The following is a 15117-nucleotide window of genomic DNA, read 5'->3' on the forward strand; positions in this document are numbered from 1 at the left end:
AAAGCTGATGATAATCTCTGACTTCCAGGTTAGAGGAAAAAGTAGCCAGGGAGAGGATACGAGCCACTGTTAGCAAGAAATGAGAGGAAGGTGTAGCATCTCTCACCCCCAGGTATTTCTTGGGATTACCAAGATAGTAGCCTATAGCACTCAAAGTTGTCTTTGCCCCTTCCCTTGGTAATAAGTGTAATGTATTACCCTATCCTGGGTTGGGAATTGGGGGAGGGAAAGAAAGAGATTTGACATTTTTAACAAAGCATTCAGCCTAAATTAAGTTATGATGGTAGAATTTCAGGCAATGCAACAGGACACTAAGACATTTTTGAACAGAAAGGCCTTCCCTCCACTCCTGAAATTTGGTATTCTCATATGTAAGGTCTGTCCAAGCCAGTTTCCCATGTTATCCATAATTCCCGGTGAAACAGTCACTGTCATCCCAAACAGCCATCTTGGTCTCATGCCAGTTTGGAGCTTTATTTGGAGCAGGGCTAGCAAGGTAGGTACATGCAGGGAATGGAGCCCCAATGGGGCAACAGATTGGACCTGACTAGAGTCGAGTGACCAGGTAGCAGGTCCGGTGTGAAGTAGAAACAGTCCTGGTGACAGCACAAGGTGGAGTGGGAGGCCTAGGAGGGGGTAGGATAACACATCTGGGGGTCAGTTAGGACCAGATGAAGCTTGACATTTGCATACATTCCCCTCCACCCCAACTCAGGCTTGCTTCTTTGACTTCCCCTTGCTCACATACTTCCTTGGAATGGAAGGAGAGGCACCAGTCAGAGTCCCCTTGTCTTGACCAGGGGGTCAGGAGGATGGGATGGGGTGATCTCTCATTACCTGGGGATAGAGGTGAGGTGGGGTCCTGGGCTTCGGTGGATGTCAAGTCCTTGTTGGAGCTGTTGTGTGGGATATAGGAAGATATGAACAGGAATGGTAGCCAAATATTGGAAAGAAACCCTTTTCATTCTACTATTGAGGAAACAGCCCTGGAGGAATGAAATGTCTCCACCTAGGTCACAAAGCTAGTAAGTCCCTGAGACAAGACTTGCACAGGTTCTTGGTTTCTAGGCTGGAGAATTTTATATTTCACCTCTGATCCCTACCCCCAGAACTGCCCCTGCCTGATGTCAGTCACCGAATAGCCAGCCTTAAGGTCCAATTCTTTGTTTTTCTGCAATTCTCCTAAGTTCAGACTTGCAGATGACTCAAGAATTTTTCTCCTGTTTTTGACTGGAGGAATTTGAAAGATGAGGAACTCTATTCAGGAAACTGGAAAGAGGGCAGCTTAACAAGACAAAATGTGTACATGTTTGTATGAAGATTGATTTATACTCAGAGCAGGATGAGTGAAAAGAGCATTAGACTTGGATCTATAAGGGCTGGTTTCAATTCTTGGCTGTGATACTAATTAACTGTTCTACCATGGGAAAATTAAGAGCTTCAGTTTCCTCATAAAGTTTGGGCAATAATATTTGTACTCCCTGCCTCATGGATTTATTATGAGAAAATTCTATAAACTCATACATCTAGAAAATTTATTATTAGTGGTATTACCAGGCTGTCCCTGGGCCTCTTCTGTGACCTCCTATTTTGAAAGTAGCCAAGAACCCTGTCTTGGAAAACCTAAGAGAAGAGAGAAATGGCATGGAATATCCTGGTCTTATCTACTCCTCGGCCCATTATTCTGTCAGGTCCCTAGAACCCATCCCAGTTCCTCCCCAGGCATATATTGGGCTCCCAATCCACCTCAAAGAGAAAATCCAGGATCTCCAGAATGGTCAGCAGACTGGCACCAATAAATAGCCCCATTTGGCCTCCGATATCACCTTGGAGGGAAGAGACACCAGTAAAGCCATTCTGCCCTCATCTCTGCTTTTCAGCCAGTGCTAGCCTCACCTTGACCCAATGAGACTCATTTAGGCCACCCCTTTCCCCAGATCCTATCCATTTTCAAGACCATTTGTCTGGAGTCTAGATTCTGTTCCCACTTCCCAAGTCCCATCCCTCACCCAAAAGATCAGCCACTTCATAGGCTTTCTGCTGTTCCACGGTTTCATAATTAAGGGCCTCGAAGAAGATGTCTAGCACCAGAACATTTTCCCTGCAGGAAGAAGTGACCAACTGAGAGACACTTAGATCCTTTTGTCCTTGGTCAAAATCAAGGACTGCTCCTTCCTTGCATGCAATCCCAAGTATCCAGAGAGGAATGAGTCACCAGGTTAGCCCAGGAAGTGTGTAGGGTGTGTGTGTATGTGTTATGGGTGGGTGGGTGTGGGTGTATTTTGAGTCCACTGCTAGAAGGAAGAGTTGACCAAGTGTAGTCACGTCAGTCTCTACCCTCCCCCACCCAGGGAATGAACCCCCGTGTATGGGAGATTCATCCCCAGGTGTGCAGGTGTGCCCGTGTTGCAGGAGTAGCTCCAAGTGTGTGGAAATATGTGCGTGTGCCTTAGGTTGTCTGTCGCCGCTCCCCACACCTTATTCCTCAACTTTCGGGGCAGCAGTTTCTCGGAGACTGTTCCGGTGTGTGTTGCGAGAGTCTCCCCGCGTGTCTGAATGTGTTCCATTTTGTGTCCCCCCGCCCCGTTCCGGGATGTTTACTTGCCTAGGCGGTGGGGTGGGAGGTGTTGGAGCGGAGGAGGGTCGTGTTGTAGGAGTTCTTTCTGGTGTGTAAACGCTGGGAGATCCGCCTAGTGTGCAGGGGTGGTTTGAGGGAGGCGGTCCCCAAGTGCACCTGCGAGTCTTTGTTTTGGGGCGGGAAGTGACTCACGCTATGTACTGCTCGCTGCGGTTGTATTTCTTGGCCAGGTAGCTGGCTGAAGCGCGACTGGGAATTCGGACCATGGAGAGCTCCTTTGCGTAGCGCGTGCTGGCGCAGGCGTTGGGGCAGGGGCAGCTCAAGTCCTTCCGCACCATGCTGCCTAAGGGAAGAAGGCCACAGGAATGCAGGGGTCTGGGGTCAGGGCGAGGCGTGTCGCCCGGCTCAGCGGAGACCCGAAAGGAAGCGGGAGATCCCGGGAGACAGGGAAGTCACAGGGTGGGTGGGGAGAGGTCGGAGGTTCCATTTGGAGAAGTGGGTTGGGCACATGTAATTCTCCAACATCTCTCAGCGTGCTAGTTGGTCGGGGGCTCCTTACCGAGGGCAGGTCTGGCACAGTCCTTGTACTGTTGGGGGCTGCATACGGGGGCACTGCCTGTGTGGGGAGTGAGGTGTTATGACTGTGTCAGATTCCAGCTCTTCTCAGAGCCCTCTAGTCTTTTCCCAGTTTTCTCTGCTTCATGAGGGCACAAGGATTCTCCCTAACCCCAAAACTGTCCTCTGAGCCCCCCACTCTTGCCACGACCTCTTACCGGGCATGTACATCATGCGGCAGCCACACTTCCGAGACAAGTATTTAGTCTCACAGACCTGGTGACAGCCTGCGAGACTGTAGACTGAATTAGGGCTGGGGCTGGGATTAGATGGGTTTAGAAGATCTGGAGAATCCATGATGAAGTCGGGGTCCAAAGACACAGAGCTACAGTCCCCCCAGGGCTGTGGTAGGAAAGACAGCTAGAGCAGAAAAGGAGTTAAGGAGGAGCAGGGAAAGAAATGGAACGAGAGGGGTGTGTGTGTGTGTGTGTTGGGAAAGAGAGAACATGACCTCTATCCTAGGGAAATGGTTAGGCCATCCCTAGAATATGTGGATGGGGACAGAACTGAGAAATAAAGAGGAATTCATGTAGAGTCTGTCCAGAGGGATAGGGAAGATTTTGAGTCAGAGAAGTTGGGAACTGGGAGATCTGGAGGGGTAGGTCTAAGGTGCTGGGCGCTGAAGGCTTTGGACTTGGAGGAGGCAGGGTACTGAGGTACAAGAGGATACTTGCTGCTTTTGGCAGGACACAAAGGTCTGGTAGCCTGGGGCAACCCCAAAACCGAGCTGTTCAATGGTGGGTGGCTCATTTTGGCTATGAATCTGCACTCGAAACCCTGCTTCATATGGAGTTTCATCTGGAGTGGGGAGAGTAAATGGTGGTGGTGGGGTAAAAGCTCCTCTTTCCTCTGAGACTTTAGCCCCATTATGGACCACCATTGGTAATCCTTTGGATTCCTCCTAAGGACACTTCTAGTCTAAGCCACTCTCATCTGAGGAGAGGAAGAGCTCTCTCTGGCTCTAGTCCCCTTGGTCTAGTATGCATCCCTTAACCCCCTCCCCACCAGATAGTGACTTTTGCTGGAGTCCTGTCCTCTTCAAGTGTCCCTATCACTGTTTTTTTTTTTTTTTTTTTTTTTTTTTTTAATTCTTGCCTTCCATATTAGAATCAATTGGTTCTAAGTCAGGAAACAGTAAGGGCTAGGCCACTGGAGTTAAGTGAATTGCCTGGGGTCACCAGATTGGAACCTCCCATCTTTAAGCCTGACTCAACCCACTGAGTCACCTAGATGCCCCTTCCCTATTACTATTATAAAGACATGGCATAAGAATTGGCATTCAGGGTCAGGCTCACACTACCCTTCTTTTCCAACCCAAGATTCTATTGAGTCTCTTACTCCCCCATAAACTCACCTTCCCATCAGCCAACATTCTGCTTTTTGACAGGGTCATCAAGGATGAAATTTGGAGGTTGGCATGCCTGAGCCCTCTGATTTCAATCTCACAGTATAGGAATAAGCCTGACCACTTGCATCTATCATTTTTCCAGATCCTTGGGCCTCTATTATCCATTCTTTTCCCTTCTCCTTTACTGAGCCTTGTCCCATACTTTTATGCCTCATCTCCCATATCTGGTTGTTTCTTTCCCTTATTACTGATGCATCATCCCCTTTTCTCTCCCACCACCTCTATCCGTAGGTCCATCTGAACCTCCCAGTCTTCTCTCAGAGCTTCCATACCAGTCCCCCTTCTCTCTTGGCCTCTGAGCCACATACCTCTGTCCTTCCACAGGGGCAGGTATTCATCCTGCTGCACTGTCAACATTATCTCCAGCCCATTGCCAGCACCTCCTTTAAAAGTTGTGAGGATCTCAGCTCCATCAGCTCCTGAGTTAAAGGTGAAACACCGACCCAATCTAGTAAAGACCTGGGGAGAAAGGAAAGACAAGGACAGCAAGAATGGGGGAGGGACCAGAGTGATATTGGGGAACAAGAAAAGCCTAGAGGTAGCCCAGGTTCTGGATCTCTCTCTCTCTCTCTCTCTCTCTCTCTCTCTCTCACACACACACACACACACACACACACACATACACACACACACTCACTCTAACTCCAATGTATACCCCAGTTATGTTAATCTCCTAGTGCTATAGATGGAGAAGATGCCATCTGATCTTCAGATGCTCACCATTATCCCCCATCCCAGAGAAGACTGGGCTAGGTCCACCAGAAATCTTGTCTCCCTAAACAATATTTTTATAGCACAGTTCACAACTCTGAGCCTCATTTGACTTCCATTTAAAAAATGAAGAAAATAATACTTGCACATGCACCACCTCTGTTGTTGTTATAAGCAGAGAGCTCTATCAATGTGAATTTGTATTAATGTGTAGGTAGGAGACAAGTGAGCCCAAGCAAGAAGTGGCTTGATAGCCACTAGGATCCCTATATGGGGGGAGGGAGGGGGAGAAGCTTGGGAGCACAGTGGTTAGAGTGCCAAGCCTAGAGTCTCTGATCCCGATCTCTGAGAAACTCTAGCAACCAGGTCTGACTTTGGAGATCATTTCCTACCCTATGATCTCCCCCCCTCCCACTCCCCAATTTTTCCATGCTTCCTTTCTCTTACCCCTAGAGACCCAGTGCTCTCAGGCTTGTGTAGACTATTATAACATGGGCATGAGAGGTGGGTAGGAACAGAGCAGCTCAAACACTCATTTTTTTTTTTTATAGGATTAGAGGCTTCATGCACTGTAGCCCAGCATGGTGTCTTGCAAGGCATTGACATTTGCTCGCTTAATACACTTATGACTTTAGGCAAGCCATGTAACTTCTCTGAGACTTAGTTTCCTTATCTGTAAAAATGGTGATAGTACCCTTCTTACAGAGTCCTAATGAAGAAAGCTCTGTGTGAATTTTAAAATGTTATATAAATGTGAATTATTATTATTATTATTATTTCTATAGTTGGAACTTCTATTTTTAGTTGACCCTTCCCAGGGATGTTTGCATAGTGAGAGATCACTCTCCACCCCCATCCCCCCAAAGAGGGGATGTGTAACCAGAAGGAAAAGTACCAAGATTATGATAATGAGTATTTATTTTGACTGTTACTTCAGGTACTGTGCAGGGCAATAGAGAAGATATTTGGGAGAAGGGAAATCTTCCTAGTGTTCTCCCAAATTATACCATATAAATGACTGCCTAACCCATAGAGTAAGAATGAAACGAAGCTGTGCCACTTAGAGCCTTGGGGAGGGGGAGGACCGGCCCTCCCCTGGGGACAATTTTCAGGGGAGTTGAGTGTAAACTAAGGTGGGAAGAGAGGGATAGGGTTGGGGCAAGGTGTGTTTCAGAATAGGTGATTATGGGAGATTGAGGTCTGGTGGAGCTACAATTACAGTTGGGAAGGAAGGGGAGGTGACTGTCTACAAGTTGGGCAGAGAATATCAGAGAAACCATCAGGGGAAGCTTTGTCTTCTTTTCCCTAACACCTCAGCCTTGGGAAGGGCGGATCGGGTGCAAATCCTCCTCATGACCTCACCATGTCATGATGCAAATACTCTTGAGACCATCAATACTTCTTACCTTCCACCCTCCAACAGGAAGTCCCCAGGTAGAGGTGAGCTTCCCTAAGATTTGAGTAGGGCTACTGGAGAGCCCAGATATGGATGCCACAAGAGCTAGGCAAGGGGCCACTTGGGTGAGGCTATTTGGGATGGGAGGTTAAGGTGGGAGACAGGGACTGGGATCCTCAGGGTGGCTCGGAGGGTCTCAGGTGGGTGTCAGATGTTTCCCTGGTCTAGGTTGGGGCCTGAACTGGGTCTGGGCCAGGAATGAACTAAGAAGGGGATCTGCAAAGAGAAAATCAGGGTCACTGCTCACCATAGTGAAGTTGTCTGGGCCACAATGCTGTCCTCGGTAGCTACAGTCCAGCAACATGTCATGAATGGTGTGGCCAGCCCGGTCATAGAGTTCAGCCAGGTCATAAGTAGCACTGGGCATGAAGCCAGGGGGAGCAGGGGGATGACCCAAGGCCTTCAGATAGCCAACATGATCTCTAGGCTCAAGGCCCAGCAGGGCAGGGCCGGCCCAGTGCAGGTCATTGGGTGTAATCCGGGAGCGTCGAAGTGGGTTGAGGTTGCATAGGGTGACGGCGGGGAATTGAAGGTTGGTGCTCTCCCGTTCATCCAGCACCGTCACATGTTGGAATTGTCCATAATACTGAATCCGGTCTGCCACTTGGTAGAGGAAGATTGTCAGAGAGAGCAGCACCGCCCCTGCCCAGAGCCCCCTGCGCAGGGTCAGGCCGCCTGGCCCAAAGACATGGCCCAGCCCATGCAAGGTACAGTTGCTGGCAAACACACAGATATCGGAAGCTTGTCGCCTTCTCTCTAGGTCCTCCTCGTGTGGGCCTGGGAGGGGCTTCATGGTTGGGCCCAGGATCAGGCACCAAAGGGGGAAGAGAACTCTGAGAGGGGGGTTGTGGAGGACAGGGAGCAAAAAGGAGGGAGGAGAGGGACTGGGGAAGAGAGGAGTGCCCAGGAAAGGAAAAGGTGGAGGAGAGGAGAGACTGGCCGGGAATCCGACAGGAAAGAAAAATATCAGAGAGAGGGGAGTCCGGAGGGAAGGAGGGAAAGGAGATCAGCTCAAGATGCCATGAGAAGTAGGCTGGGGGTTTGAGCCAGAGGCTCTGTGGAGGCCAGCTAGGGTCTGCTTGGGGCTCCAGGAATCAGGCTACTGGCTGACTGTGGCTCGAGGCTGGGTCCGGTCTGATGCTGAAGCTGATGCTGATGTAAGGATGGAGCTGATTGTGGGAGGGCTGGGGCTGCTCTGCAGGCCTGCTGGGCTGGGAGGTGCTAGCCGCAGAGGATTGGGTTTCACCATCAAGGGGGGTTGAGGGAGGCCCAGATAAGGGCAGCTTGGGGAAGGCAGGGAAGGTCCCTGGGGCCACAGACAGCCATTAGTGGGGTATGGAGGGGGAAAGTAAGAGGAGGGATGACTGTTAGAGACCAGAGGCGCCAACAAGAAACCACAAGAGGCCAGGGAGGGTAGAGTGAGGGGAACTCCAAGCCAAAGTGGAAGGAGGCGGGTGAGGACCTCTGGGACAATTCCTGCCTGGTACTCAGCCACTCACAAAATGTAGGGGAGACCTTTGGGCCACACAGGGTCCCCTAATCCTCAAGAGTTTCCCTTCTCCGGCACACCCCTTCTCTAGTTCTTTTTTCCTCAAATCCCAGAAACACTTTTTCTATCCCAAGGAACAGAGAGAGATACTGGCCAGTTTAGGAAGAGGTCAAAAGCAACACTGCCCACCTGGTCCAGGACTTCCTTGGCCTAATCTCCATTGCCTCCTCACCCCAAATCCTTGAGCTAAATTCACCTGTTTGCCACCCCCTCATATTCCTCTGCTAGGTGACAGCAAGCTGACCTGAGACACTCCCTGGCATTAATAGAAATACGAGGAAAGGTAACCCTTCCCAGGGAAGTTGCCTACATTTCCAAGAGACCCTCCTGATGCTTTCATCCAAAGAATGCCTCATTAACAGTGGGAATTTTAGGCCCTTCGGAAGGTGGTGATAGTGGTGGTGGTAGAGATTTGGGTTAGGGTGAGGAGGTCTTTGCATCTTTCTGGATCATATGTTGTCAGTGACATGATGTTTTACTCGGAGCAGAATGGGATGTCTGTGATAAAAGATAGGGATTTGGGCAACTGGAGCAAGGTCAATTTGAAGGGCAGGGTAAGAAGGGAAATGGGGGAGGGCTTGGAAAAAGAGGCACGTGATGATGGCAGGAACTTAACAAGCTGGGGTGCACTGGGCTCAGCACCAGTCTTGGTGATCACAAACTAGCTAGTATGAATTCACCTTCCCTAATGACTTATTTTGAGACCTGCCAGATAACCTATCTGCCACCATCTACCTAGGTGACCTTGGCCATGTAATTTCTCTTCTTGTTGCTTTGATTTCTGAGGTGGATGATGAGCTCTAATCCATAGATTAGGTTCTTCCTTAGAAGGATCCTTCTAGCTTTACATCCTTTGATTTAAAGGTAACCTATTATGAGAGACAATGTAGGACTTAGAGTCAGAAAAATCTGGATTCAGATTCTGCCTCAACTATTTCCTAGCTATGTGACCTTATGTGGGCAAATCATTTAATCTCCCTTGCCTCTGTTTCCTTATCTTTAAAATGAGGTTGGAGTTTGGAGGACCTGGGATCAAATTTGGCCTCAGATATTTCCTGTTCATGTGATCCTGATCAAATCACTTAACCTCAGTTGCCTAGCCTTTGTTGCCCTTCTGTCTTAGAATCGATACAAAGACAGAAGGTAAGAGTTAAAAAAAAAATGAGGTTGGAATTCCCTTTCAGCTGTAAAATCTATGATTCTATAATCCTCTACTGAGGCCTCTGACAAAGTTGGGAAGAATACAAGGACTGCTCTGGGTACTTGGGTAGTGGGGCTCTCAAAAATGAATGAATGAATGAGTGAGTGAGTGAATGAATAAAAAAAAAACACATTTGAGCACTCGGTATGTGCACAATACTGTGCTAAACCCTGGTGATGCACATAGGAAAATAAGAAGCTTATAAAGTGCTCATATTCCAAAAGGGAAAAACAATACACATAGGAGGTTTCATTCAGCTGCAGGTCTGATGGAAAGGCCTTGTGGTCCTTAGGGTGCTTCAGCAAAGCATTCATCTTCTTTAGTGTGATTTCCATTGATAAAACCATATCCGCCTCTGATATCGAGCCATTTAAGAGTGCCAAGGATTTTGGTGGTGAGGCCTTTCTGGGTCTCAGTAGCTGTGACTGCTGAGGAGGCAAGGACTGTAGCATCTGCAAAGCAGTGGATGCCAGGTGCCATCTCCCCCAGGACTGATCCCCTGGACAAGGGATGGCTGCAGGGGTCAGGCTAGAAGCAGGGCAGGTGGTCTGAGTGGTACTGCTATCCTACATTTTCCTGAATCTCTTTCTGGGCTGTCTCTCCAGATCAGACCTAGATTGTAAGGACTGGGATAAACCAGTGGATGAAGCTAGGTGGGGATGGGAGGGATGGTGAGGGAAAGCTGCAGGTCTGGAGGCTTGAAGAGATGAGACTTTCTAAGAAGGAGTCTGGGACATATTCTGAAAACATATCACATGCTGAGGAGAGGGAAAAGCACTGGAAAAAAAGGGATCTCTATCTAGTGGTATAGTTGGAGAATGCTCGATTTGGAATTAGAAAGGTCTGGATTGAAATCCCATTTCTGACACCTTAGCTGGTTCACCTTGGGCAAGTCATTTAGTTCCTCAGAGTCAGAGTTTCTTGAGAATAGACCAGCCTATTAATTAGTCCTCCATCTGGAGATGTGGGAAAATTGGGATACTAATGCACTGTTAGTGGAGTTGTGAATTAATCCAACCATTCAGGACAGCAATAAATGTGCCCCAAAGACTAGAAAACTCTGTATGCCACTTGGCCCAATAATCCTACATCTGTATCCCATAGAGATTTAAAGAAAGAAAAGGGGGAAAGTACCTATTTGTACAGAAATATTTATAGCAGCTCTTTTTTATGGTGGCATGGAACTAGAAATGGAGGGGATGCCCATCAGTTAGGGAATGACTGAGTAAATTGTGTAAATGATTGTAATGGAATACTATTGTGCTATATGAAATGATAAGCAGGAGGATTTCAGAAAAATCTGGGAAGACTTACATGAACTGATGCAAAGTGAAGTGAGTAGAACCAGAAGAATATTATACATATCAACAATAATAATGTATGAACAATTATGAAGGATTTAGCTATTTTCAGCAATATAATGATCCAAGACAATCCCAAAGGTCTTATGATGAAAAAAGCTATCCACTTCCATCCAAATAACTGATAGAGTCTATATACAGTTTGAAGCAGAACAATGTTCACTTTATTTTCTTCATGGTTTAAAAAAAGTCTTCTTCCCTAAAATGCTGAATATGAAAATATTATTTTTTCCCTTTTATTTATTTTAAACCCTTACCTTCTGTCTTTTTAAAAAAAATTTTAAATTTAGAATATTTTCCCATGGTTACATGATTCATGTTCTTTGAAAATATTCTTTGTATTATATTTTATATGCTAATTTATATGAATTTTGTATGATAGTACATGTATAATCAACAGCAAATTGCTTATCATCTCAGGGAGGGGGGAGGAGGCAGGGAGGGTTAAAACATGGAACTCAAAATATTAGAAAATGATTGCCAAAAATTGTTTGTGAGGAAAAAATGCATTACTGAACATAAAAAAAAATTCTCCTCTCACCAGACCGCTGAAATTTCCCAATCTTTCCGACTCGATACAAAAGTCCCATTTCTCCAAAATAACCTTCTCTGGTTGACAGCCCTCCCATTCACCTCCACTAGCAACACACACACACACAAACACACACACACACACACACACAAACACACACTCCTGATCCTCCAAGTGTGGCAGGCCCTACCAAGAATGAGATACAGATTTTGTTCATTTTCTAGTTTTCTAATTTGTATGCCCAATTCATTAATCTCTGCCCTCCCTAATTTGTTAATATATGCAGTCAGTGATATAAATTTCCCCCTCAGAACTGCTTTGGCTGCATGAGATATGGATTTTGGAGACAAGTCTTAGAGACAGAAAGGGGTAGGGCCTACTGGAACAGAGGCAGGTTCTCTTATGGGGAAGGGGCTGATATATTTTCTTTGCATCTTTAGAATGCTTTTTCTTACAAATAGCAAGTCTTGAATCTACCCACGTGAGCTTGGTAGCCTGAGAAATCAAAGCCAATTCACAGTAATTTTCAAACCCACCAATGCAACCACTAACTGTCTCTATTTCTTGTGCAAGATTTTCTCTAAGGAACTTTCACATTTGTTAGGGGATTGTTTCATTTTTGCTCTTGTAGTACCAGTACTACAAAGGGGGTTTAATAAAGGCTTGTCGTTTGATTTTCATAACAATTCTGTGAGGAAGAGGATTGCTAACCCCATTTAACAGACAGGAAAAACAAGGCTTAGAGAGGCTCAGTGATTTGCCAAAAGCAAATTAGTGGCAGGGTCAAGGTAGCTTTATCCATTGGTTCATATTGATTTCACTGATGAAATGGAGTAGGAAGCAGGACTTTGGAACAAGTCCAACCTAATTAAATCTATTATCCATACTGGAGGATGCAACAAGAGTCCAAGAAGCAAGCCAGTGTCAGAATACACTTATGGACTGCTGGGAAACATCCAGCTCATAGCTCATAGATTGAAACCTCATTGCTGGAGCTGGTAATCTAGGAGCTGCCGATTGCTGACAGCTGCATTTTTGGAGCTAGGAGGGCGATAAGGGAGGAGACTCAAAGGGGGAGGAAGAGACTCAAAAACAAAGGAGATAAGAAAACAACTCGGGCTAGTTTGCTGAATAGGTTTCACAGATTTCTAGATTCTATGAACTAGAAGGGGACCTTCTGGCCCAATCTCTCCCTTTTATAGATGAGAAAACTAACATTTAGAGGAAGTGACTTGCCAAGAGGTAAACGGGGGTATTGTGCTGGATGTGGAGACACCAGCTGGGTAATCCCAGACAAATATATCTAACTGCTCTGAAACTCAGTTGCTTATTTCAGATAAATGCTTTGCAGTGTTTAAAGTGTTATACAAATATCAGTTACTGTTGCCCCATCACAATGCCACTCGGGCAGATCTGCAGCTTGAAGAAGGGTTTCTGGATTCCTAATCTAGTGCTTTCCTACACTGCGTAATGTCTCACGTACCATTAAGACTACAGGAAGTCTAAGATATCTGGGGACACACTTTGGTTTCAAAAAGAAAAGTCAAAAAATCTTGTGGTAGCCCAGTCCAAAGATATCTCTGGATTCTGCTGCTCATGTAGTGTGGAACCCTGAGCATCAGTGAGAAGACAACGATCCAAATGATTAAGGCTGTTGAGACTGCTGGAATCAGGGCAGCTTTGGGACCAAAATGGTTTCTGACTGGGTAAAGGAAGCACTAATTATGGTCACCCTTTAATTTGCGGGTGTCTTATACATTACCCCTTTGTAATGTCTCTTGCAGCCCTTCCTCTTTTGTCACCTTATTTTGTCCCCCCATCCCATCCGCAGGATAGCTAGTATAACGGTCACTGAATCTGAGTGATTTAATGACTCAGGCCAGATTTCTCAGAGATGCCCCAGCCTAGGTAGGATGCTCGATGGGCCTTTGGCAGGTATTACTTCTAGTGATGTAGATGGTAACCTGCCATTACTTCCATCTGTCATGGGCTGAGGGTCCATTCAATGTGCTAAATATTTTCTTCTTGTTCTCCCGATGGAGCTAGCCAGTAGGGCACGGAGGTTGTTTGCCTTTCTGGTAACATCTGTACACCGCTTCTCTCATTTAGTCTGGGGCGGGTAAGGTGTTGTAGCCTACAAAGAGTATTTTTAAATGGGCCCTTTGTTTCAAGAAGAGTCTTGAGGTCATTAAAAGCACTCCACGACTTCCCTAGGACAGCCCAGTTTACTCTGTTCCTGCTCACTTCTAGACCCAGCTCTATCGTCTAGGTGGTCTGAGGGAGGGAGGTCTTCACGAACCAGTTCTACGAGTTGTGCATGCAGCTTGGTATCATGTGCTTTGGAAAATGCAAATACTTAACAATGAACTCATTTGAGCAATCATGAAGTTCATTTAAGAGGCTCTATAACTAATGTATTGATTAGCTTTCCTGATTATCTTTCCTCTTATTAAAAAAATTGCAAGTGATGTAAAACATGTCTATGAAATACATGTATACATGCACATATATTTATTTTAAACTCTTAGCTTCTTAGAAGCAATATCAAATATTGATTCCAAAACAGAAGAGAGGTAAAGGCTAGGCAACTGGGGTTAAATAACTTGCCCAGGATCACATAGCTAGGAAGTGTCTGAAGTCAGTTTTGAAGCCAGGACTTCCAGGCCCAACTCTCAATCCACCGAGCCAGATAGCTCTAAGAATTTACTGAACAAGAGTACAGAATCATGTGACACAATTGAAAACTCATTACAAAAGCCTAGCAGATTGGCCAGCTCTTAGGGCACAAAGGTCTAAATGGCTTAGTCACTAAGGCCAAGTTGTCAGTAGCAAATCAGCCCAATCTTTATAGATGGGTAAGGAAGAAAAGGGTTATTGGTTTTTAACCTTGCTCACCCACACCCAGATAATAGCCATAATTACATCATCTCCCTACTTGGAAGGAGACAGTATTGCTTGGGGACTGGCCAATTCTTCCATGTGTTTCAATGCTCAATGATCAGTAAAGGGCACCTGGATGCTAAGGGGAGATTTCAGATGAGATGATGTTTGTTGGTCTCTGGAGTAACCCAATAAACATGGATTGGATGTGGGAATCATAGATGTGTGTGGGATTGGGAACAGACTATCACTCAAACTTTAATTCCTACTACTCCCATATATAAACTCTTCTGGCTGGACTGATCTCCGTGTTCCTAATGCTTCCACACAATCCCCCTAAACCTCTTTATCTGCATTCCACTGGATTAAACATTCCATTTTCTCCATTTGTACTTCCTGGAGCACTCCAGGCCTGAGACATCCTTTCTTCCTCTTCTGAACTCCTATGGCCCCCATTCAAGACTGATCATGCATAGGCTTGCACTTAGTTGTTCTTTCTTCTCAAAATAAGTCCCTTGACAGTAGCAATAGGCATTCTCTCATTCTTTTGTAAGGTCTAGAGTTATCAGCACAGCTTCTGATATTAAATAAGTATTCAATAATTGCCGATGAACGAGACCCTTGTGGGAGGGGAGACAATATAAAGCTGGAGTGAAGAGGGTGAAGGGATCCCCAAGCAGACTTTTAGGATGTCTGGGGGCTGAGAGTAGCTGCAGGTGACATTGGTCAATAAAAAAGGGCACAAGCTTTCGGAGTCTGGACTGTTAAAGGGTGAATGAATATGAGAGGTGGGAATGGTTTTAAGGAAGAAAAATTATACTGGTTC

General features: G+C 46.2%; 1 protein-coding gene across 1 annotated transcript; it reads right to left on the minus strand.

Annotated features, from left to right (window-relative positions):
- Positions 1 to 547: 547 nt before the first annotated feature.
- Positions 548 to 7561, minus strand: ASIC3 (acid sensing ion channel subunit 3). The gene is made up of 11 exons (XM_044678962.1): positions 7016 to 7561; positions 4910 to 5060; positions 3864 to 3991; positions 3352 to 3553; positions 3138 to 3194; positions 2771 to 2921; positions 2010 to 2101; positions 1747 to 1826; positions 1555 to 1623; positions 838 to 896; positions 548 to 626 (listed from the first exon to the last, which is right to left on the minus strand). The coding sequence occupies exons 1-11, from the start codon at positions 7559 to 7561 to the stop codon at positions 548 to 550; spliced, it is 1614 nt and encodes a 537-aa protein (XP_044534897.1).
- Between the last annotated feature and the right edge of the window lie 7556 nt (positions 7562 to 15117).

The sequence above is a fragment of the Gracilinanus agilis genome, chromosome 5 (assembly GCF_016433145.1).
Source record: "Gracilinanus agilis isolate LMUSP501 chromosome 5, AgileGrace, whole genome shotgun sequence".
Lineage (NCBI taxonomy): Eukaryota > Metazoa > Chordata > Mammalia > Didelphimorphia > Didelphidae > Gracilinanus > Gracilinanus agilis.

What these genes read in the sequence shown, in the direction of transcription:
- ASIC3 (XM_044678962.1), bottom strand. Translation starts at nt 7,561, where the DNA reads ATGAAGCCCCTCCCAGGCCCACACGAGGAGGACCTAGAGAGAAGGCGA. An exon ending in GCCCCTGTGGAAGGACAGAG is followed by an intron (nt 3,992 to 4,909) that starts GTATGTGGCTCA and finishes TCCCCACTCCAG; the next exon opens with ATGAAACTCCATATGAAGCA. An exon ending in AGAGGCCCAGGGACAGCCTG is followed by an intron (nt 897 to 1,554) that starts GTAATACCACTA and finishes CCCACACAACAG; the next exon opens with CTCCAACAAGGACTTGACAT.